Source organism: Homarus americanus, unplaced genomic scaffold, assembly GCF_018991925.1.
Source record: "Homarus americanus isolate GMGI-L3 unplaced genomic scaffold, GMGI_Hamer_2.0 scaffold936, whole genome shotgun sequence".
Classification (NCBI taxonomy): Eukaryota; Metazoa; Arthropoda; class Malacostraca; order Decapoda; family Nephropidae; genus Homarus; species Homarus americanus.
Window position 1 is genome coordinate 618,259 of NW_024755520.1, and position 25,071 is coordinate 643,329.

Here is a 25,071-nt window from a genome sequence, read left to right on the forward strand (position 1 = left end):
AGAGCAGCACCAGGCAAACGGTACTGTCTGATCAATACTGTTGTCTGCTTATACGCCCACACCGTTACTCCCACGCCCACAATACTGACCTCCTCACCACGCCCACACCGTTACTCCCACGCCCACAATATTGACCTCTTCACCACGCCCACACCGTTACTCCCACGCTCACAATATTGACCTCTTCACCACGCCCACACCGTTACTCCCACGCCCACAATATGACCTCCTCACCACGCCCACACCGTTACTCCCACGCCCGCAATATTGACCTCTTCACCACGCCCACACCGTTACTCCCACGCCACAATATTGACCTCTTCACCACGCCCACACCGTTACTCCCACGCCCACAATATTGACCTCCTCACCACGCCCACACCGCTACCTCTCCACCTCATGACCACATACAACTACCCCAGCAAGCAACACTACGCCTACATTGTTGCCACACTTTCACACCACACCCAGATAACTGCCCCAGCGTCACACCCTTGCTGCTTCCACGCTCACATCGCTTACCTTACGACCACACCACGGCCTTCATGACCACATCACTTCCCACACGACCACACCGTTATCCGACATCCACATCTGCTAATGATTGAACTATTTGACGATGAACTTTACAACTGGATAAAAAGATGTTACACACACACACACACACACACACACACGGCAGCTGTTGACCAAGAGGATCCCAGGAACGAGAAGAGCTTTGGCAAATATGCATTAAGGTGAAGCTCGGGATTACTAGTTCGTGCTACCACCCTCCAGAGGGCAGTGACAGAACCGATTGGCAGTGTCACAGGGTCGGTTGGTAGTGACAGAGAATCGGGTGGCAGTGACAGAGGATCGGGTGGCAGTGACAGAGAGGTAGTGGCTTGGCCTTAAGGAAGTGGTGTGGGCGTGAGGACAATGGTGTGAGATAGACGGAGGATAAGTAGTGTGGGCGTGGGTGAAAGGGAGTACTGTGGGTAGTGGTGTGGCCCTGATGGGTGTGGCAGTAGTGGTGTGGCCCTGATGGGTGTGGCAGTAGTGGTGTGGCCGTGATGGGTGTGGTAGTAGTGGTGTGGCCGCGATGGTGTGGCAGTAGTGGTGTGTGTGAGTGTGTGTGGCCGTGATAGGTGTGGTAGTAGTGTTGTGGCCGTGATGGGTGTGGCAGTAGTGGTGTGGCCGTGATGGTGTGGCAGTAGTGGTGTGGCTGTGATAGTGTGGCAGTAGTGGTGTGGCCGTGATAGGTGTGTTAGTAGTGTTGTGGCCGTGTAATTAGCAGCGAGGACGTGGGAGTGAGGGTGGGGTGGAGGGGATGGCAGGGATGTGTGTGTGGGGTGGGCGTAGGGGAGAGGGAGAGTGGGGTGGGCGTAGGGAGAGTGGGGTGGGCGTAGGGAGAGTGGGGTGGGCGTAGGGAGAGTAGGGTGGGCGTAGGGAGAGTGGGGCGGGCGTCGTGATTCATAATGCCATGATAAAGAGGACCATCCAAACATCTTCAGGACAGTACTCGCTATGACCTGTTGGCATCTTCCCGGAGGTGCTTATGGATGCGTCTGATCCAAATGATAGTCAGCCCCGGGAGGCATAGAACAGGCTAACATGCAGTTTATTTAGTCCTTCATAGGCGTACAAAACACTAATGATTATATCCCCACTTTTGTAATATTCAACTTGTTTTGTTCCAACTTTTTTCTCGTTAAAAATAAATGTCTATATTTTGTTTCGTTTGTAAAATTACTAAGTTCATGAATTGGGTTTTCGTTAGATTAGGTTAGGTTATGGCTACTGGGCAAAATGACTTCCAGTTCATGACCTCAGCAAATTCACATACGGGGCTTAACATCTAAATGCCATTGGTAAAACTTTCGAGGTTAGTGCTGCTGCAGCCTGTGTACTAGCGAGTGTGACTCATTCACATCGTGTCAGGGAGCAGCGTCAGTTTCCGGGATGACCTGACAAAACCGAACGTCGTGCTGACCTATTGACCGCTGAGTACATAGCCAGCGGTCAAATAATTTCCTCGATCCCCTACACTTCACTGTAGCATTGTGTATTGTATTGTATTGTAGCAGAAAAAATGTACCTCCTCCATAAATGTTCAAAGATTGACACAACTCTGGGTGCATTAGGGTGTCCTCTGCGACATCCTTAAAAATGACTTAGAGAGTCTCAAGGTCAAAACCACTGCCCTTAGATTAACACTGAAGCCTGGAGTCTACACTTACACCAAAGTAAACTTGTTCAAGAGAAAGTATCTCACTTAACTGGGAGAGAAAGGAAGCGGTCATGGTTGGAGAGTCGAGGTGTGACTGTGCTTACGTGTACGATATCTGATCAAAACAAAGACTGTCATTTCTGCACCTTCTTCAGTGTATGACTGTATACGTCAGTGCGTGCATAAGGGAGTGAATGGTTGCTGTGTGGACATGGTGCAATAATGTGGGAATAAAGTAGTGATGTGAGCAGGGTGTTGTGGTGCGGGTGTGTGTGTGTGTGGGGGGGGGGGCATATGTATTGGCGTGCAACATCGGGTGTGTAACAGTGATGCGGGTAGTGGCGTGGGTGTTGGGATGCCGAGAAACGAAAATAAGATTTATTTCATGAGTTTGCTTAAAAAAAAAAAACACGTAGTTGTGTCCAGGTATAAAACAGTTACTATTATATAACAAAAGATTCAGTGGCTAGATCCAATTGACTCGCTTGATCAATTGTAAAACAGAAAAGCCCGAAACATTCCAAACTCCTACAATACCACATATCTTTTTCGCTATATCACCTGAACGAAAAACAAAACTAAGAAAAAAGTCGCAAGGAATCTCAAGGAAGACTTTGTCCATAATGGTAAACATATTCTAGTTTAAACTGTTTATAAAAAATAGTCTCATATTTGCTGGAAGCCTAAGTTGTTTTTCCCTCCAGATTTTGTCGCTTCATCACACGGTCTACTGCGGCACCTAATAGTAGCGGGTTTATTATGTTAATTCTATTATTATTAGTAGTAGTATTAGTAGTAGTAGTAGTAGTAGTAGTATCAGTGCTCGAGGATTCTGGACGCGGGGACAGCGAGCTTTCTTCGACATCAGGATTTTTGATCCCATGGTCGTTTGTCACCGTAACCTAGCTCTCGATGCTGCGCATATGAGGAACGAGAACGACAAGAGAAGGGCATATGGGGAGAGAATTCAAAACGTTGATCAAGGCAGCTTCACTCCTCTAGTGTTCACAACCTCTGGTGGGATGGGCCCAAGTGCAAGATGTTTCTACGCCAGACTCGCGGAGCTGATCTCCGAACAGAAGCAGCAGCCCACAAGTTATGTTACAGCCTGGATGAGATGTCGACTGTCCTTCTCTCTCCTTCGGTCGGCTTTGCTCTGCCTCAGGGGAACGAGCTTCTGCCCCTACTCCGACAACTGCTGCAGATATTGACTATGAGGCTACAGTCACTGAATGCCGCATATATCTGCGGCTCAACCCTAATTAACACAGATAGGATAGCTTCTTATGTATTAGGATATTTAATATTAAAAGGTAAAATAAATGGCGGCGAAGGTGTGGCTATTAGGGGAGGCTGGAGGCCACGTTAAAAAAAAAAAAAAAAAAGTAATGAAGTATTAGGATATTTAATATTAAGGTAAATAAATGGTGGCGAAGGTGTGGCTATTGGGGGCTGAGCCACGTTTAAAAAAAAAAAAAAAAAAAAAAAAAAAGTAGTAGTAGTAGTAGTAGTAGTAGTAGTAGTATCAAAATGTTTACGGTGCATGGTCAATAAGAATCAGATCATAGGAGGAAGAAATAATTCCCTGATAACGTGTTTCATCTCTCAACCACCTATCAAGCTCAGTAAACAAACCACATTCTGATCATCACTTAAAGCAATATTACCTAAAGAGTTATACACCTTGAGATATATCACACTATAATCAACACTTCACTTGTCATACAGAACTTATCTCTTGCCAGTGTCAGTATTTAATGGCTCAGGTTTTGCCTACACACATAGATGATACCTACTGACACACACACACACACACACACACACACTCGTTGGTAGATTCATGGGTCAAAGGTCAGCTGTGTTGAGTAGACATGAGCTGACGTTTACTCAGTCTGAGGTCAAGCTGTACCTTATGCTTCTTATACTGCATACGGTTTGGTCCTTACACTCTGTCGTTCAGCTGGCGTCATATCTTTGGCGTCGGTCTGGTGATATATACCGGCGTCGTCTCAGCTGGAGTGGTTATATCTTGTCTATGGTAGTGGCGTCGGTGGGCGTCGTTTATGGTACAGTGGCGTCGATGGGCGTCGTTTATGGTACACTGGCGTCGATGGGCGCCGTTTATGGTACAGTGGCGTCGATGGGCGTCGTTTATGGTACAGTGGCGTCGATGGGCGTCGTTCATATTTAGCTAGAAAGAAAATAATGCTAGGACGAAAGAGAATGGTCACTACTAGGAAGAAGGGGTTTGGTCACTACTAGGAAGAAGGGGTTTGGTCACTACTAGGAAGAAGGGGTTTGGTCACTACTAGGAAGAAGGGGTTTGGTCACTACTAGGAAGAAGGGGTTTGGCCACTACTAGGAAGAAGGGGTTTGGCCACTACTAGGAAGAAGGGGTTCGGTCACTACTAGGAAGAAGGGGTTCGGTCACTACTAGGAAGAAGGGGTTTGGTCACTACTAGGAAATAAAGAGATTGGTCACGTGATCCTCAGACCAACGTCACTCACATGTTACTTAGCCAGAGCCTTTTATACGCCTCTCTCCTCCATAGAATTGAAACGTCTTCGCTATTCTTCGCCAGATTATTCACAATTAGCTGCACCCATGGAGCATTTTACCCCCATTAAAAATATATTTATCTTCAATAAGCTTTAAAAAGTTAGCTTAAGAATAGTTTTGGGAGGATTATATGGTTGTACAGTTTCACTTTATTAAATATTTACTCTAATTGGTAGTTTTTGTTATTGTTAAGGCGTCATAATTATGTAAACAAACGCTTAGACAGAGAGAGAGAGAGAGAGAGAGAGAGAGAGAGAGATTATCTTACTGTCTCTGTCTCTCCTCACTGTACCCCATACTACCCCTAGCGGCGTCTGTCTATCGACCTAAATATTTTTAATACAACAGAGCTGGTTGAGCCCGGATACTTTTAACTGTCCTACTTTTCTTCAAATCTCCCCCCCCCCCTCCCTCTCATTTACCTTATCCTACAACGAATCCTCTCCCTATCCTCCCATCCAACAATAAGCTATTATTGACCTTCATCCTTATCTACAGGCGTCAAGTCAAGTAGCAATCAGGCTCTCCCAGATTCGTGTAGTGAGTGACAACCGTGATGTCATTCATAAACTAAACATATTTTGAGTCGAACAATAATAATAATAATAATATTTGATAATAATAATAATAATAATAATAATAATAATAATAATAATAATAATAATAATAATAATAATACCCAACCAAGGTGTTTATCCCCTGAGTCACGATGATGACTAGAATACGAACACATGATCGCGATTTTTGACCCGGCGATAAATCATTTTTTAGGACAAAACTTAAAAAGAAAATTGTTACTGATATATCTCTCTAAAATATATGAGAGACAAAATGTAATGAAAAATAGTCCAAATTTCCCCGTTGATAAATTGACCCGAGGAGATCTGCTCAGCAAAGGATAAGTTTTCATCAGGATATTACAGTAGGTTATGAGGAAAATAATTGCCAGCCCCAACAGTTTAAGATTTTAAGAACATTTTACCGCCCTAGTCTTTGTGTCGATGTTTTGTACGTAATGATCACGTCGCTACCACGGAAAGACCTTGTTTACATACATTAGCGTAGCCTGAAGTGTCACACAACCAGCGTTCACAAGTCGTCCTTAAATATAACTTGAGGGAATATTATGACGTATTTTAAGTTGTTTTTGTTCTAACCAGTCGCGATAAAGTGTTCAGCTCTTTTTCGTAAACACAGATATTACTTGACATTGAATGACATAAAAATTCGTACAAACGAAATAAACATCATTGTGTTTTCTGGAGCACACTGAAAATTCCATTAACATGCAAACAACACCTCATCACACCAAATTATAGGAATAAAAAATCCCAAATGGTATGCGAACACTGACATCTAAACAATATTTCAAACCTCTGATGATATTATAGCAGTTTAAGAAATGTATAGCTACATATTGCGTGAACATTTACTAAACCAAATGTTTATACAAATTCGCCGTTTGGTGTTAAAAAGTGAAAGTGGTGTTATTTATACTTGAGGATACAGCACACTGGCCCCACACTATACTCCCGCCCACCTTCACAGTTAGGTTGACTAGGGTAAGGCGGCTTGGGAGCGAACCAGCGACCCATACAGGAGGCGAACGCTGTAACCATTCTTCCACATGCTTGTTGAGTAAAATAAATTCTGACTGGTCGCTTTACCTCTGTCGAGTTTTCCATCGTGTAATTATCTCCAGCCAATGTAATGTACTGAGGGTTGACATGTATTACACACCTCAGTAATGGTGAGATATGCTACTGTACACTGCCTTGTGATGTACCAGGAAGATAAACCTCCAAGTCTGAGACAGTGACTGATCTTATTCCCTCTACGCCCGTGTGTTGATCTTTGGGTCCGTTCTGCCTGACCCATCAGTGTTGAATAGGGACACGGGGGAGAACAGTACCTATCCTGGAACGGCCAATTGACCTCTTCTGTGCGATGGTAACTAATTTGCTGAATAGTTCTCAATCGATGCTCAATACAGTGATGCCGTGTTTCCTGATTACTGCCCGAGGCTCTTGTGGGTTGGGGACATCGGCCTAGACCAGGGGTGTCAAACTCATGGCCCGCCGGCCAAATGTGGCCCTTGGGATGGTCAGGTGTGGCCCGCGGGATGACGGTAAAATTTATCATCCCGTGAAATTATGAAAGAAATAGATATAATCATGTTTATTTAGTAAAGTGAATTTTACATACTTAAGATCAGACAAACCCAAATGAGGCATTCCTGGTAAGCCAGGTAAGGCAATGTGTGAAGCTGTAAACTTCATTCCTGCAAATATGTGATATAGCACTTGTGTTGGCCCTGAAGAGGGTAACTAAAATAAGAATTGGCCCTCGAAACGTATTGAGTTTGACACCACTGACCTAGAGAGTGTCGAGCGAGTCTTGTATCGATCGATTCACTAATGAACGTCTTCATTAAGGTAAATCCACTCTCACGGGCGGAACAAAGAGCTTCAACCATTCAGAAATACTTGGCACTGTAGACGACATATATTGATTGTCAAATAATTACATTAACGGTGGAAATTTTCTCAGTGGTGACTGACCTCACGCGTAGTGCCACTCAACTTGGCGGTTCTTTTGAAATGTTGACAATGTGTGTGTGTGTGTGTGTGTGTGTGTGTGTGTGTGTGTGTGTGTGTGTGTGTGTGTGTGTGTGTGTGTGTGTGTGTGTTCCACTAAATAAGACAAGACAGTATTTTGGTTGTGTTCAGTTGTTACTACTGTAGATACCTTAACTCAACCTACACTGGTTTACTTCAGACACGGGAACATGGCAGTTACGGCCCTACAATACTACTGTTAGACTGGGAAGCGCCGTCCGGCTCACCTGTCGCCTCTCTTCTATCCCTGCCGCCACCCTCACCTGGCTCAAGGACAACGAACCCCTCCTTCAGGGCAACACCAGGTGAGAAACCCTTCCCCAACACTACACCAGGTGAGTAACCCTTCCCCAACACTACACCAGGTGAGTAACCCTTCCCCAACACTACACCAGGTGAGTAACCCTTCCCCAACACTACACCAGGTGAGTAGCCCTTCCCCAACACTACACCAGGTGAGTAGCCCTTCCCCAACACTACACCAGGTGAGTAACCCTTCCCACACTCACCAGGTGAGTAACCCTTCCCCAACACTACACCAGGGTGAGTAACCCTTCCCCAACACTACACCAGGTGGTAACACACACCAGGTGAGTAACCCTTCCCCAACACTACACCAGGTGAGCACCAGGTGAGTAACCCTTCCCCAACACTACACCAGGTGAGTAGCCCTTCCCCAACACTACACCAGGTGAGTAACCCTTCCCCAACACTACACCAGGTGAGTAACCCTTCCCCAACACTACACCAGGCGAGTAACCCTTCCCCAACACTACACCAGGTGAGTAACCCTTCCCCAACACTACACCAGGTGACTCTTCTAATATTACCATCACGTGCTTGTCATTTAACAGAATATGTACACAAAAATTAGACTTTTTGATGTTTGTTGATCGATGCAAATATGATTTTAATTGATAACACACATACCCTTATAATTCTTGCACTTGTAAACAGTTCTTTATATATTGAAAAGTTAATATTCTTTATAAACTAAGTAACAGATACAAATTAAAACATACATTTATTAGACATCCCAATAGAGCAGTGTAAACAATAGAACTGATATTTGTATCTGTGGGAGGATGGCGCTTTACCTTAACATACGAGAATGTCGAAAATAAATGTAAAGGAGTGTTGGTGGTGCCTGCTGTAGCGTGGGTGCCTCTATACATTACGTCCTAAGTTCAGTCTCTATGTTTTGTCCGAATACTCTGGTTTCCTCTTGTACTAACACTGAACAATGAAGGGCAAACTTGTCTTGAATAATAGAGGGGTTAAACAGGCTTCCACCCCTCGTCAAAGCAGTGTATTAAAGCACACATACATACGAAATATCATCCTTTGTCAAAATTATAAAAACATAATCTGGATATTTGTGTTTTGATGAGTTTCACAAACAAGAGAAAACAAAAGCATTGTTGTTTTTAGATATTAAGAACTAAAACACGAAATTAATCTGCTTTTGCTTGAACTGTAAAAACTTATATGCGTATAAATAACGTCAAGTGAGGAGGATAAAAGAAAGAGAAAAGTAACAGAGACGTGATCGACCGCCCAAGCGGCAAGCGAGCCGATCAGTGGTGAGTTGTTGTTGTTTTTTTGTTTTTTTTTACGGGGATTAGCCCACCCGGACACAGGTCACTGACCCACATCAGGGCCTGGGGGGTAATAATAATAATAATAATAATAATAATAATAATAATAATAATAATAATAATAATAATAATAATAATAATAATAATAATAATAATAATAATACAGAATTATAAAAATGAAAAAAGATAAAAAGTGAGAAACAATATTTGTATGTTGTGTTGTCAATAGTAAGAGAAACAATTGAGACTGCAATTGTGTGTAAATGAGGCAGAAAGTCAGATCAGCAACCTGGGACTTGGTCACAATTTTCGTGATGTCATATGGCAGCAGGGTCTACCATAGACAACACATTATGCTTCCAGTATCTTCCCAGGTGGTAGTACCTCCCTGTTTGGTAGCTGCCTACTACCTATAACAGTAAAGGAAAGAAAGTTGCCTTGACGCGATATAATTTCAAATATTGTTATATTTAAAGTAAAATAAATATTTATATAACAGTGTTTCTTGATGCACATCTTAGTATTTATGTAAACAACAAGATTATAATTTACTATCTTCATAAGAGACTAACGTGATACTCCAACAGACTTACACAAGTATGGGGTCTCCTGTCATGAGAGAATTATGAAAGAAAACTGATATGCTTACATGGATAACTCTTATATTATTGCGCTTCCAGTTGGTAATAACATCTTTTTGTAAAATATATGTACATTTGTTGGGTTTTTCGGTAATGGTGGGGGAACAGGAAGAAGGGTGTAACCCAGTCGCCTCGTAAATAATAAATCAGTTGTATAAATAGGCAAACCTCTTTCCATGATAGTACTTTTGTGTTATTCTCACTGAACAGCCGCAAGATCAAAGAAAAGAATTGGGATGTTTATTTGCTGTATTTCAGATATTTATGCATGTATCATATGGGATGTTGTATTGATTACACCGCCCATCAGTTGCAGCTATTTACCTATCCACCTTGCCCACATGTCAGCTGCCAGATGGCCGGGCAGTCCGCCATTCTGTGTCGGCAGGTACTGGGCCCAGCACACACTAGATAATTTACCTTATTTACCTAATGGCCACCCAACTAGACCCACACTCATACACTACCCACACCGCTCTGGAGTTAAGTAAGGACAAGACGTGTTTTCCCCCGACAGGTACTACCAGCCGACACCTGGAGTGCTTCAGATCACCAACATAACCTTAATGGACGCTGGGGTATACAGGTATGAACTCATAAACTTGTGCTTTTTGGTAAGAACTCACCCTCAACTCACCTGTTATATGATCACATTATTTTGTTTTTGTTTTCGCAAGTTCAATAAAAATAATTGTTTAGATCAACGTCGAATCGTCTCGCTGCCAAGTCATCAAATTATTGTACTGTATTGTTTTCTCTGTTATGACGTTGATGTCATCTATTATGAACATTATACATTTCCTTTTTTAGGTAGAGCTTATGTTTTCTAATTTTTCATGAGAGTTGTTAGAAACGGCAAAAGTTGGCATATTGTGTATTAACCATCAGTATCGCTATTTATTGTAAGACTACTTTCAGCTGCCATTATATCATAGCTAAATATGTCTCTTCTTGCTTAATGTAATTTCTATGAAACATACGAAGCAAGAGTTTTTTTACCTTTAATTTAAAATGTTACAGTTTACATATAATCCCCACAAGGGGTCACAGCTCAAGATTGAAGACGCCGCAAGTCCAGAAAACTGCAAGGGCAAACTTTTACGGAGTGAGAGTTGTGAACTCTTGGAACAATCTACCAGAAAGTGTTGTGACGGCACCGAGTGTAAGCTCTTTCAAGACAAGACTTGACCAACACTGGAGCAGGTTCAGGTACATTCAGGAGCCTGTGCATGCCCAGTACTTGCCAACAGTGCGTAACAGAGACGTGACCGATCGCCCAAGCGGCTAACGAGTCGATCAGCGGTGAAGAGGATAAAAGTAAAAGATGTGGGTGATTTAGTGCTTCCTCCCCATGGACGCGCGCGGTCGCACTCCCACAACACAGTAAACATTCCTGTCTCAACCTGCAATTTTTTTCGCAGAGATCCTAAAATGTACATATTGTTCCTACAGGTGCACGGCAGTCAACTCAGTCCTCGACAAGACGTTTATAAGCCCGGGCGGGTACCTGACGGTAGAAGTTCCGAGCCCAGATGATGACACTCAGGACCAGCCGCTGAGACCAACTCTCCTGGCGGTGCCATCTAAGGTTGAGGCGAAAGTGGGGCATCGCGCGGTGCTCGAGTGCATCACCGATGTTATCTACACCCCACGGTTCCTCTGGTCCAGGTTAGGTTAGTGCACTCTTTCCATGGTAGATCTGATGTGTCATGGCTGTGTGTGTGTGTGTGTGTCGGCATAGTCGTATGATAAACCTGAAAAAGTGCCAAATCAACCCCCTCACCTGGGAGTCGATTACTCCACATCGTAACACTTGGAGGAGCACCACACGAGAAGGTGTCAATACTTTCGAGTTAGCCCGACTGCAAACTAAGCAGACAAGCGCCAACACCAGAAAGACGCTGCCACCACACTAGATGAAACCCTCCACATGTGTAACGAATGTGGCCGACGCTGCGGGTCTCGTATCAGTCTCTTTACTCACCTCAAAACTCACTAACCTCGGTAACAGCCCTAATAACTTTTATAGCATTGCTGGATGATCGTCATACTCGATTATGAGTGACAGCAAGGTAGTAGTAGTGTGTGTGTGTGTAATAATAATAATAATAATAATAATAATTTAAAATAATAATAATTAATAGATTATTGAAAAAGTTCTGCAGCCCAAAGGCTGAAAATATACATTGGACAAAAATGACTTATTACATACAAAGACATGGGGTAGGTGGGTCGTTTAACAAAAGCAGGGCCGGGTTAAGACTGTCGTAGGCCTTAGGCACCTCCAAGATATGGGGCCCCATTTGACAGCATACTCACTAATAACACAAGCTAGTACCTTTCAATTGAAAATGAACTGCTTCGAAAGATAGACACTAATGACATAATAAAACAATTTGCACTGCAAAAAAGCCGTAAAGTTTTGATCTAATAAATATCTTAACTTAAAATCTGTGTCAATTTTCCGAAGCAGTTGCTTTGGCATATTGAGTATGTTCTAAACATTTCCTAATGATTACGTTGTAACTTGTATAGGATATTTCAGAAACAAAAGTATGTATTAGACAACTGAAAAAAAATAAAAATTTTGTGTACTCTTTAAACAACTTTCTTCTACTATTTTGCTTTCATCTATGACCAGAATATACCTAAATAGAATAGTATAGAAAATAATCAAGTAACATAAATAGATACTAATAGGATTAAGTAATAAATAAATGGAAAAATAGTACCTCAGTATCAATTTAATAATAACCTGTAGAAAAAGGGGAAGAAAAGTTCTCGTATTATTTTTCGTAGGCCCCCAATATCTCGTAGGCCCTAGGCACTGTGCCTACTGTGCCTAATGGATAATCCGGGCCTGAACAAAAGCTTTCATTACTGAAAAAAGAAGGAACAATGATTGAACATACAAATTATTATAGTTTACAGTTGATGACCAGGGCCTGGACTGGTCATTGAGACATCAAGGGGTGTGGTGATCACGTGGTGCAGTGGCTCGTCCTCGTGTGTGTGTGTGTGTGTGTGTGTGTGTGTGTGTGTGTGTGTGTGTGTGTGTGTGTGTGTGTGTAATATAATAATAATAATAATAATAATAATTAACGGTTTATTGAAAGAGCTTGGCAGCCAGAAGGCTGAAAATATACAGTTACATAATTGGGGAATGGGTTTCGATTTACAAATAATATACAAATAACTTAAGTGATACAAATAAGATATATAATAACTAGATGGGAAAAAGCTCAAACTACAGGGCATTTCAACATAGTGACAGTGCAGCATTTTGTGCATGTGTGTGTGTGTGTGTGTGTGTGTGTGTGTGTGTGTGTGTGTGTGTGTGTGTGTGTGTGTGTGTGTGTGTTTGTGTGTGTGTGTGTGTGTGTGTGTGTGTCCTCATTCATGCTTTGCTGTGATCTGTGTTAGAAATACGAAAAGCATAATGTCTTTATTTACGTCAACTTACTTGTTTTTCTTATTTGGTTCCTGTTAATTTTAATTGTTATCTTGAAATACATGACCTAATATTTTTTTTTCTAATTCTCAATGTTATGTGTTACCTAATGTTTATTTATGTTACAAGTTATCCAGTAAAGCTCTTTTCTACATGTCATTACTGTTACTTATTACAAGTATCATCAAAATTTCTATTACCATTGTAATTTACTTGTTAAAGGTGTTTCTAAAGGTTTGTCTCTAATGTTAAAGGCATTTTGTCACCTGCTGAAAAACCGTTGTCCTCTCCAGACGAACGCTCCATCCGCACTGATGGTGTGGTTATAAGGGGGCAAGGCTCCTTAGTGTTCCAGAAGGTGCAGGAGCAGGATGCCACAGTGTACAACTGTTCCGTCGTCACTAAACACCACAAGGAATCCGTCACCCAGGTACAGTGGGAGGGAGGGTATAATGGAGAGGTTAAAGGAAGAGTGTGGGCTATACAAGAGAGAATTTGTAGAACGTCAAAGTGTGTGTGTGTGTCCGACTTCTGCCATAAGAAAAGTTTAAGAAGTGTTAGTTACTTACGAATTAGGTACTGATGTTCTTCTCACGGCAGATGATCGAGCTCTCTGTGTTGAAGGCCCCCCAGACACGGATGAACGTGACTGCCAGAAACAGTAAGGTGCCAGTCTTCACGTCCGTGGGAAATGGGGAGTCTATAGTGCGCATCAACTGCGCCGCCGAGGGTCTGCCTATCCCGGAGATACACTGGTTTAAGGATGGTCTTCCCATCCCTTTGTCCGGCAGACACCACCGTGGCACTCTTACTAAAGAGAAGAACTTCACTGAAGAGCAGCTGGCCATTGCTAACATCATGTCCAAGGACAGAGTGAGTAAAAGCTTTCTTTAGTTTATTGGAATTTGAACATTGTACAGGTACTTCTCAATTACACGACACGAGGGGTTACGTTCTTGAAGAGGTAATGTAAATCAAATTTCGTGCCAAAAAAAAAAAAACCAGTGAGTGAGAGAGGTGTCTGAGGCAAGACGGGAGTGTGCATCAGCCCCGTTTATACAACCCTTCTTTACACCACTTGTACACTCAGGCAAATCACACTTATGTACAACATATTCCATACATTTATTGTTACATTTGAAATACATACAGTGGTGAAAATAAAGGTATATATAACAGTGAGTGAGAGGAAGAGTGAGAGAGGCATCTGAGGCAAGACTGGAATGCGCATCAGCCCCGTTTATACAACCGGCTTGTACACAACCCGCTTGTTTGTACACACAACTTATTGTAAATGCGTGTTATTGTGAATGAAACGTGTAAATTAAATATTTTTTGTGGATTTTGGACCTCGTGTTAATTCGAAAACGGGCAACAACAAAAACGCGCTAAACGAGAGGTACCTGTAATTGTTTCCTATGTTCGGGTGATGAAGGTAAAGTTCACTAGGTGCCCATGGATTGTTCTCTGCAATCAGATAATTTTTTGGGGGGTAGACAATTTTCTGGAGTACTGATTAACAGAGAAGGTGTTCTTACAAGCCTTTAAACCACATCATTCTCATCCGTTCAGGCTCTACCTTTTCTAATGAGAACTTTGACTACAAGTACAGGTACCTGTCTCTTTTTCACAGGGCATCTACCAGTGTGTGGCGAAGAACCGTGTGGGCGTGGCCTCCGAGGGCTTCCTGCTCAATGTGGACATCCCTTCCAACATGCCTCAGCCACCTGTCAACATCATGGTGAGGGAGACCTCACATAAAGAAATCTTAGTGGCTTGGAGCCCTCCCCCATCAGTAGGCGAGACAGAAGACGTCGTGGGTTACATTGTTCATTATTTTGAAGTTGGTAAGTTGTGTTTAATGATCCAGTGTATTGAAATTATAATCCCACGTGACTGGACGAGTGATGGAACCTTGTCTCCAGTTTGAGCTGAAAAAAAAAGATACCCCTGCATTTTATTCAGTTTTTCAATTGTTCAAAGGTGACATAAAAAGATGTTTGCCCTGTTATTGAGGGACTCAAATTACATGAGAATTAGACATCAGTGCATGAGATGATGGGTGAGTACAATGTATGACTTAAGTCTACATAAGTAATATTGTGGGGTATGGGTGGTTTTGTTCACACTCAGGATGGGATGGAGAAAGGAAACTCACAATGTGCTCTCTGTATACATGTTGTATTGGATGTACAATGCAGCTTGGTGCTGGGAAGTGGCAGCGTGGTTACAAGCGTGATGTAGAGAGAGCTGGTTGGTGAGGGTACTCGGAGGAGGACAGCTTGTGGGTCGCCATGCTCGCCGGCGGGAGCAAGGGCCGCCAGGCAGCGGTGGAGGAGGAGGTGTAGCTTGCTGCGGCTGTAGCTAGAAGAAGAGAGAGGTCACCACGAGGTCAGGTCTTTTATAGCGGAGGTAGGCGTGGGTAGATAGTTGACCTCCGCTCCGTGGGCGGCGCTGGTTGGCCTAGACCACGAGGTATACACTGGGGAATTCGCGGGGTCGGCTACTCAGCAACAAGCAGCGTTTGTAGGGGAGAAATCCACTTCAATATATCACACTTAATACAGTACTGCAGGCATGGATGGGCAACCCACGGCCCGGGTGTTTGTGATTCTCAACAAAATCAAAATTTTGGCCTATACCGCTGTTATATATGTGTATGTTTATATGCTGCCTTTATTGATTATATATATACATTATATATTACGTTACTTCTTTCCAAAGTCAGAAAGTGATTAGGCTTGTATAATCACGAAATGTGTTAGGCCCGTTGCTACAACAACAGAGAATAAAGTCTCCAGGTAGCAGTATCATTGGCTTCTCTCCCACTAACTAATGTAAGGTACTACAACCGCCAAACTATTAAGCCTTAGTAATTTCTCGACCGAAAATATACTTTTCTCTTGGAATTGGAATTTAAAGGGTTTAATAACTAATTACTTACAGAATAACAGAAAAAACACCAAAATCACACCTCGGAACCCATAGTTGGTGAGTAATTATCATTTTTTTTCTTTTTTTTTTATCATATTGGCCAATTATTAGCTTATTAGCCATTTGGGTGGTGTATCCACTATTAGTACAGGGGGAAACCTGTGATGTTTGGTGGTGTCACACTGGATAACCCCATTCTCACATGTGTCCGGGCCAAGGCTCGAACCCTTGACATATTGGTTAGAGTTATGCTCGTTACCGCTGTACCACTAACACTTCTAGAATAACACAAACACACCAAAATTGCACTTCAGAAACCCATAGTTAGGGAGTAATTAGCATTGAAATAATGTAATTAAAATCTTCCAAGCCTTTAAAATCTCCTGAGCATGCTGATTCCGAATTTATGGTCTACGATTCGATTTTGGGGTAGTTAGTGGTCTTAATGATGCTTGGAAGATTTTAATTACCTTATTTAAATGCTAATTACAGAAGTCACCAACTATGGTTTCCGAGGTATTGCGTGAGGACACTCATGCTAGAACATTTTGCTCGGAACTGTGTTTATGGCCAATCTGTGGTTCATAGTTGGTGTTGCTTGAGGAGCAATTATAGATTCCTTTGTTATTAGGTGTGTCAATGTCATGTCTCAGGAAGCTACCTGGACCGTGTTACAGCCACACTCTGAGTGTGTCAAAATCTTGACTTTATAAATTCCCGAGTATGTTATAATTATTATCATGGATAGAGTGTATTATTTAATTGAGTCTAAACTGTAATAACATCTACTCTTCATAATTCCAGTATCTGTGACTATAATTGCCAATTTTTAGTAGATATGATTTTGTAGAAAATTATGAGAACAATCTGTGTTTAAGGACCTAGTAAATAAACCACAACATACTACCACAACAATAGTAAAAATGCAGTATTTCCACAAAGTAATTTCTTATGTGTTTCAGGCTCCATGGGGAAGGAAAAGCAGTACCTGACGAACAACACCTTCTTCAGGTTAGAGAAGCTTCGCGCCTACACCAACTATTCCATCTACATCAGGACCTTTGTCATATTCCAGGATCAGGGCGACCCCGTCATCGGCGAGCCTTCGGGGCCGCTCATCTGGAGAACCCACGCTTACTGTGAGCATTAACTGGTTCTCACAGTGAGCGCCACACCCTAATTATGGTCTCCTTTCTGACATAGCTGTGGTGAATTGTCCTTTCCTTAATGCTCAGAGTATTAATTTCTCTGTTGGGAGTCTCTTATGTACAGTATGTCTTTTCCTTTTGATATCCGTCATTTATTGATTGAACTTTTTTTTTCCCCCCATTCTTACGCTGAACTGTTATCTCTATGTGTTTTGTAACTGCACTCTTGTACGCACAACATTCATTTTGTGTAAGTGTTTTCCTTTTGATGTGGATTAAATTTCCAAAGTTGCCTTCCACGACACTGTAAATTTTTCTATGTACCAATGAAGATCTTGTGTGTAACTCTGTAAGGGTTTGCTGTCTTTGGTAAGTTTCATGCCAAAAGTAAGAAAATTAAATGCAAAATTATTATCTTTACTAAAAAAAGAAAATTTGAATAATAGTTTCAGTAATATTTACTCTTTCTACAGCCAACAAGCCGCTCTGTTGCAGTAAGTTTGTCATTAGTAAGCAGTTCATAAATACCATAGGCTGACACTCAAACATTGCAATTCTACTTTGTTCTTTGGACAGACCCACTCCGGCTGCCTCAAGTAACACTTAAAGCACTCTCTCCAAACACCCTTCTTGTGACGTGGAAGCAGCTGAAGCTTGAGGAGGCGAGAGGTCCCATCACAAAGCAAGTAGTACAGTGGCGGAGAAAGGACAACCATTACTATCAATCTAAAGATGTCGTCCCTACTGCCACCGAGTGTGAGATAATCGGTCAGTGTTGTGTTGGTTCATCACTGCCTCACCACTGTGTGAAATTATTTTTAAAGTTTAAATATGAGTTTCATATGTATGCATTTTTCTTTGCCTTGTAATCTTTATTCATGCTATTGTTGCTTTTTGTCAATTTTATCATAGGCTGATGTCTGTTAGAATCACTTTGTAGTTCTATATACATTATGTTCCTTCTTGTAATAATATACTGTACAGTATTACCTTATGATGTTAAAAGCTGTCACCACTATCGAGACTGAATTACTTCTTATCTAACTAAATTATCATGTTAGAAGAGGGGAAATATACTCATTCTGTCCAGTCGGGTCAGTAGCAATTGTCAGTGCAATATATGGCATCACTGTTACTTAGTACAGTACTTGCTGGGGTCGACTTAAACACATTAACCATATAGGGAAGTAATGAAGCACTTTGGCCATTTTGTCTAGTACATTTAGTAGTCAGTAGACCAGAAAGTCTCTCGTTCTAAGTAACCAGAAAGCCTTTCACTCTGAGGGCAGGACAAAGCAAAAAGTTTAAGATCTCACTGTTTCCATTGAATGCAATATAGAATTTATAATTATTATTTAATTTGCTTTCATCTTGTTTATATTATTTATAAATATGGCCTCTGAGGTCTAAATAATGATTTCCACGTGATTTGTACTGCAATTATTATTAATTTAATATTCTGTTAGGATTTTGAAGTAGATGGACTGCCCTGAAGCCTTGCAGCCCTGGAATGAACATTATAGTGAATTTTGGGGTAAAGCAAAATTATTATTTTTTATGTGGAAAATATAATTCAGGATCGTAAAATGTATTGTCGGTGTCTTTAAATTATGCCAATATCATTTTATTGATAGATATATCTGTATTGGAACCAGAGTAGAGAGTGTGAAAGTGGTGGTGGTCTTGAGTACTGTGTGACACTGTTGTATAGACTGAACACTGCGAACTTTTGTGTACTTTTTGTCACATACCCCGGTACTATAATATACAGGTATTACAGTAAAGTACTCCATAGTATTATGCAAAGATCAAAGACCTCGCTTCGCACTTCGCTGACAGTGTTTACTGGAAACAACGATCTAAAACAAAAATGATGTATGCAAGAATTCTGCTTGCATGATGTCTGTTCATGAGAAGGTACAGTTAAATTTTTACATAAATGGAAGGGGAAAGTTCATGTTATACCTACCATTTACAGTTTGTGAAAGTGTGTGAGTGATGTTGTTCCCAGCTGTGGCTGACTGTCTGTTCATCTTAGAAGTAACTAACCAAGAGTAACAGATGGGATTGTAGACATTAATTAAAGGGAGGACACTACAAGGAGGACTTTAGTCAAGGAAATGTGAAGATGGAGTTACATAAAGTTACAAGATGACTGAAATATTGGCAGAATTATTGTACTTTCATACAAAAATATTATTCTAAATACAGAGGGCTATACTGTACTGCACAGTATTAAAATATATTTCTAGAGCGATATGAATAGTATACTGCATGTAATTTGATGACATTTAGATCCATTGAAAGACTAAAGAGAGAGTGAAAATATACAATAAAAAGGAAAATGTGAAACAGAAAATGATGTGCTCTAAAATATTGTGAATGGAACATTAATGTGATGTAAATACTACAGTATATCAAAACTAGGGAAAAACTGAAAACAAGATAAAAAAATATGCTGGAGTGAAGTGAAAAGGAGAAAATGGTGGTAAGACTGTGATGGAAAGGTAAAGGAAAAGAGTAAATGGCTGAGTATGGAGGAATGTATGGTTGTTTAAGTATCTCCACCAGTGACCTTAAGACAGTCATGTGGACAGCATTATTATTGCATATGATAGATTTCTTGAGTTTACAGACATAAAGACAAATGCTCTCTTCGTCACTCCATTAATGTAATCAATATGTATATATATATACAGGTATACAGTATATATAAAACTAACTAATATGTATCTAATACCTGTATATATATTGTGATGAAGTATCTGAGTCTCCCAGATGTCAAGGAGGTTTTCTTGTCATACAACAGAACTGATGCCGAACAAGCGGTACGAGGCTCGGGTGCTGGTGGGTACGGAGGCTGGCTATCCTCCACACAATGAGCGCCGTCCTTGGGGACTCATAAGGATGCCCAAGGTGGATCTTAACCCCGGCCTTCAGGACATGCGTATCGCGGTGCATCTTTCAGTCTTTAACAACAAACCCACAGAAATCTTGGTAAGACTAACTGTACACCTTCACTCATAACAGCAGGAAGCAGCCTTAATAGTTTTGTGTAGGATGTGTTGGTGTTTGTTTTGTACTGTATAAGGTGATGTTGTATTTTCTGTGGTGGTAGTGGTGTGTATTTGTGGCAATACAGAGTTTTTGTGATCATAATCCTTTGTTGTTTTTGGTAATATTGTATCATCCAGAATACAATATTACTGTTGGTCTGCGCTTGTGCAGTGTTGTTGTTCCAAGTAGTGTTGTAGGTTTTGTGGTGATGCTAAGATGTGTTTTGGTATTAACCTTAGTAAAATTAGATATATTTGTAAGAATCTGAGATTAGTTTTGGTTTGTTTGTTTGTTATCTTTTGGGGGTTATTTAGTGTGTTAGTCTGTGGCGGGAACTGTGGTATACTTGTGATATTATGTTGTCTGTGGTGGTATGTTGGTATTTTCTGTGATGCTACATGTTCTGAAGTGTTGCCTTGTTAGTCAATGATTGTGTTATGATATACATTACAATACAGGGGGGGGGCCAAATTCGCGAGGGTTAGGTTCTCAAAATGGCCGCAAATCGCCAGATCCTTGAATAACATTTGCTGACTGGGGGGGGGGTACATTTTTACCTGTGTACAAAGAAATGAAATGTTTATTCCCTTTAGTGTTTGCCCTAAGGACAATTATTTCTTTTATCTGTATTGTATATATGTGTGCGTAGACACACATATATACAATACAGATAAAGGAAATTACTGTCAAAAGAACGAATGGCTCCCTGTCCCAGCCGTAAAAATGCTGGCATCTTTAAAACTACCCACAGACATTCTTGGGTACATCCAGAGTGTCATCCGTGAATAATAGAGGACTGCGAATTAAAAATCTGCAAATTTGGGGGCCCCCCTGTTCTATGTTATCTGTAGTATTGTGGGGTTTCTGGTGATGGTGTTATGTCTGTGGATAGTAGTTTTATCTGGTCTGTGGTGGCCGGTGGGAACACATTGCTGCAGTCTAGAGCTAAAAAAAAATAATTATAAGTTTTACATATGATACATTACACCCCAACAGGTGGAGTGGGAGCTGAACGCTAACCTGCTGCCGGATGTGTTTCTGTACGAGGTGACCTACAACAACACACCAGAAGAGAGTCATCTCAAGCACACGGAGGCATCAGCCACCTCTCTTGTCCTTAGTCAGCTGGGTGAGTGCGTCACTTTCTAACAAATCATAGTTTGTATTATTGATCTCTTTCTATCTGCTTTTACTTTTTTCCAAAATCCAATAGATTTAAGGCTTCATTGTGATTCGGTAGACATTACATAGTACAGTACCTCTCTACATCATGATCCCATGCCATAAGTGTTATCTTTATGTTATTATTTTATGTACTGTAGGTGTTTTAAGGTCCCTTGCATCTAGTTATCCATCTCGACGTCAAAGAATCATCCTCATCTATAGAGTCTCTATGACTTCACCAATCAGTCAATCAGAGTAGCTTCCTCATATCTGACCTATTTTTCTTTTGATTTCTTTCATGATCTTGTATAAACAACATCGTGTCCCTCTTCATATACCTTTTCTCATAGCAACATAATTTATCTTCAGCATAGCATCCCTGTCCATTAAACAAAGTTCCTTTTGATATGATACCTATTACCTACACCCTTAATAATCTATGAGGTCACTTTCACACTGACACTGTCTTGTAACACAGAGCCCGAGACCTGCTACACGGTGAAGGTTGAACCGCAGTTTAACAACCAGGAGGAGAGAGAAGGCGTGATGAGCATGAGCCGCACCATCTGTACCCTGCAAGTGCCTCCTGATGTACCTTCACCACGCAAATACACCGACAAGATAGGCACCCGAAAAGTCAAGGTAAGAGTTGGTTGGTCAGGCTGTCCCTCAGTGTGGTCAGGCCATCCCTCAGTGTGGTCAGGCCTTCCCCCAGTGTGGTCAGGCTGTCCCCCAGTGTGGTCAGGCCATCCCTCAGTGTGGTCAGGCCTTCCCCCAGTGTGGTCAGGCTGTCCCCCAGTGTGGTCAGGCCATCCCTTCTTGCCTGTGGCCCACACTGTTGGTTCACCTGTAATAAGCATTTATGACAAAAAAATTAATTTTTGCTAAAGAATGAATATGTTCTTTGAAGTGTCTGCAGCTGGAGTTAAGAGCAGCTAATTGGGTGTTTTCTATGCTATTTATTGGCTGTGTTAGTCAACCTTATGAATACTCCCCTGACTGTTATATAGAACTAGAGAAACCTTGATGAAATAAAAAATTCTTTCTCCCTCTTTGCTTTGACTCGTCTATATATCTTGATGCATCTTTGTGTGACTATACTTTATTTTTTAATCTTGCAGGTAAAGGTTCTAAACACTACCAGTATCTTGTTAACGTGGCGTCCGAAACGTAAGAGAATGACACCAGATTTCTTTACCATTGAAGTAACAAGTCTTGGGAAGCAGATGAGTGCTAAAGCCATACCCTTCCTCAGCCATACCCCTGATGTCCTTGATGGAGATGACCAGGGTGCCAATGAGCAGCATTTTGATGGTCAAGGCAGTAGTGGCCTAGATATCAAAGTACAAGATATCAGGAATGAGAGCGAGAGAAGTTTTCACCACGATGGACTCGTCGATAACCACCAGGATTTCCATCCTCAGGTTAGTAGTTTATAAATTTTAAGACTTTCTGTCACTGTGTGCATCACTGAAGTACTATGTCAGTGTTCTGATCTTACCTGCTCCAGTATTATTTTAGCCGTGTGTTTTTCTTTTTTCCTTGTTATGGTCGGATTCAATTGTGTGTGTTTTGTAAGGCTGTTCTCATTTAAACACGTTAAGTGTCAAATGAATCTGTAAATACAGTAACCTGTTTTTTCTCGTGATGACCAGCGTCAAGTGGGTGTGGGAGTGGGTAGGTGGGTGGGTGGTATATTCATTCTGGGATGAATATGTGAGAATTTCCTCAGCCTTTAACTGTACCTGAAATCTGTATGTTTAAAATATTAAGGTTCTCCATTTGTTGTAAATGATGAATATTGCTTGTCATGTTAAGTTTTTTCACATACTATGTCTTTTAGGAACTTGAGGATATGTCAGGAGAGGGAGCAAGGAATGAGAGAGAGAAGGGTAGTGTGCAGTACATGAGAGTGACACGAAGGAGGGTGGTGCTCACCAACCTTTTGCCACTCCATGGCTACATGATTGTCATCACCGCCTCCACTCCCACCCTCACTGGGACCCCCTCACGCCCTCACCACGCCACCACCCTTGAAGGAGGTCAGTATTGGACTTCACCATGTTTAGTCATGTCAACCTTATAAGGCACCCAGCAATTATGGTACTTTTGCCTCTGACTTCAACCTACTGAGCCAAAGTCAATTGCTGTTTACCCTATGGGTACAAACAATGGTGCTCTGATTCCCTGGGTGGGTAAACTCATGGCGTTTTTGGCAGGAGTCTTGTTATGGGAAGTAACGAGCAGGTAATTTTGTTGGCTTTAACTTTTGGATATTAGGTGTCTTATTACACCGTGTTTGTGAAGTTGTTGTGTAGTTTCCAACTTTAATAACTTTGTATGCACATTATGATGGGAACACTCAGTAAATGGCATATGAAAGGTAAAATAAATAAAGTTGTAGCACATTTACTACAAACATTTCAAGCATTTAACATAACTACCAACGTTTACGATACCTGTACACATTCATACAGTTTATAGGACCAGGAAGTCAAACACAGCAGGATAACACCATAGACTTTGTCGGGTATATTGTATTGGTTATTATTATAAACTATAAATATAAGTACAGTACTGTAGTAATTGTGGTAATACCTTTATAACTTTACCTTTTATATATGCCATTTACAGGTTGTGTATTAATGTGTTTGTACTTTACTTTGTTATGTGTTTTAGTAATATAGACTGACTCAACCATTTAAACACAGCAAAAAGGCACTCTCTTGACCAAGATATACCTGACCTAATACCTTTCATTTCGGGCCTGTACAGTATAAGATAAACTGATTCTACTTAATTTAGCTCATGTTCTTCGCTCTATGAACCGAAATTCATTGGAATTATGATTGTTTTGGTTAGGTTAGTTTTGTGAGTATTAATCACTTGCAGTTTGTACAGGTATACAGTACTGTATATGTGTGTGTGTGTGTGTGTGTGTGTGTGTGTGATTATCATACTAATACACTGTGGTCTCTATAAGTCATACACTTTGTTGTCTATAAGTAACACACTGGTCTCTAAATATAAATAACCTTGGTATCAATTACTGTACAGTATAAGTAACACAATGGTTTCAAATACCTTTTCAGTAACACACTGGTCTCAAATACTGTATAAGTAACACACTATAGTCTCCTACCATAATCAATGCATTATAAAGTTCATTATGGTTTGGCACAGTGCCCAGTGGACCAGTGAATGTGTCATGGAGCGCAGTCAGCCCTAAGGATGCCGTACTCACCTGGAGTCGCCCTCATCACATCAACGGCCAGCTCCTTTCCTACCTGGTCACCTACTCTCATGACCAGCTTGAGTGGAAAAACCAGACTGTCGAACATCACCACACTACCACAGAGGTCAGTCAAGCTCAGTGCATTGTGTATTTTGTGTAGTAATACAAGGTTATGTCATCACAATGAGTCAGTTAGGTCATTATGTGTCATATTGGTTCACCATAAAGGTCAAATCTGGTCGCAACTTCCTTACATTAGTGATATTACATCAGGTCATTACGGTAGTTATGTTAGGTCATTGTAGGTCAGGGTTGATTTTTTGTATTAAATCAGATTTATTAGATTGATTTGGTCAAGTTGATGGCACGTGTTGTGTTGTTTTAGTTAATAATTTCCTCTATCATTCGTATTTGTTTTAAAGCCAGTCTCTGAGGTGTCATGTGAATGATTACATG

The 25,071-nt window shown here is 41.2% G+C and overlaps 1 protein-coding gene across 7 annotated transcripts in view; it reads left to right on the forward strand.

The window, feature by feature from the left end:
* LOC121856556 (protogenin B-like) overlaps positions 1-25,071 on the forward strand; it is a 228,077-nt gene that overhangs the window by 197,251 nt on the left and 5,755 nt on the right. For 6 of the 7 annotated variants that reach the window (XM_042352165.1, XM_042352164.1, XM_042352163.1 and 3 more), the window contains 14 exons: positions 7,548-7,692; positions 10,144-10,212; positions 11,079-11,299; positions 13,371-13,507; positions 13,678-13,950; positions 14,711-14,924; positions 16,974-17,150; positions 17,736-17,927; positions 19,969-20,156; positions 21,213-21,345; positions 21,859-22,022; positions 22,502-22,804; positions 23,224-23,422; positions 24,564-24,739. In XM_042352165.1, the coding sequence (XP_042208099.1) occupies positions 10,193-10,212; positions 11,079-11,299; positions 13,371-13,507; positions 13,678-13,950; positions 14,711-14,924; positions 16,974-17,150; positions 17,736-17,927; positions 19,969-20,156; positions 21,213-21,345; positions 21,859-22,022; positions 22,502-22,804; positions 23,224-23,422; positions 24,564-24,739 (2,397 nt within the window). In that variant the 5' untranslated portion in view covers positions 7,548-7,692; positions 10,144-10,192. Of the gene's footprint in view, positions 1-7,547; positions 7,693-10,143; positions 10,213-11,078; positions 11,300-13,370; positions 13,508-13,677; positions 13,951-14,710; positions 14,925-16,973; positions 17,151-17,735; positions 17,928-19,968; positions 20,157-21,212; positions 21,346-21,858; positions 22,023-22,501; positions 22,805-23,223; positions 23,423-24,563; positions 24,740-25,071 lie in introns of those variants that run through there. The other variant, XM_042352167.1, reaches the window with a different exon arrangement.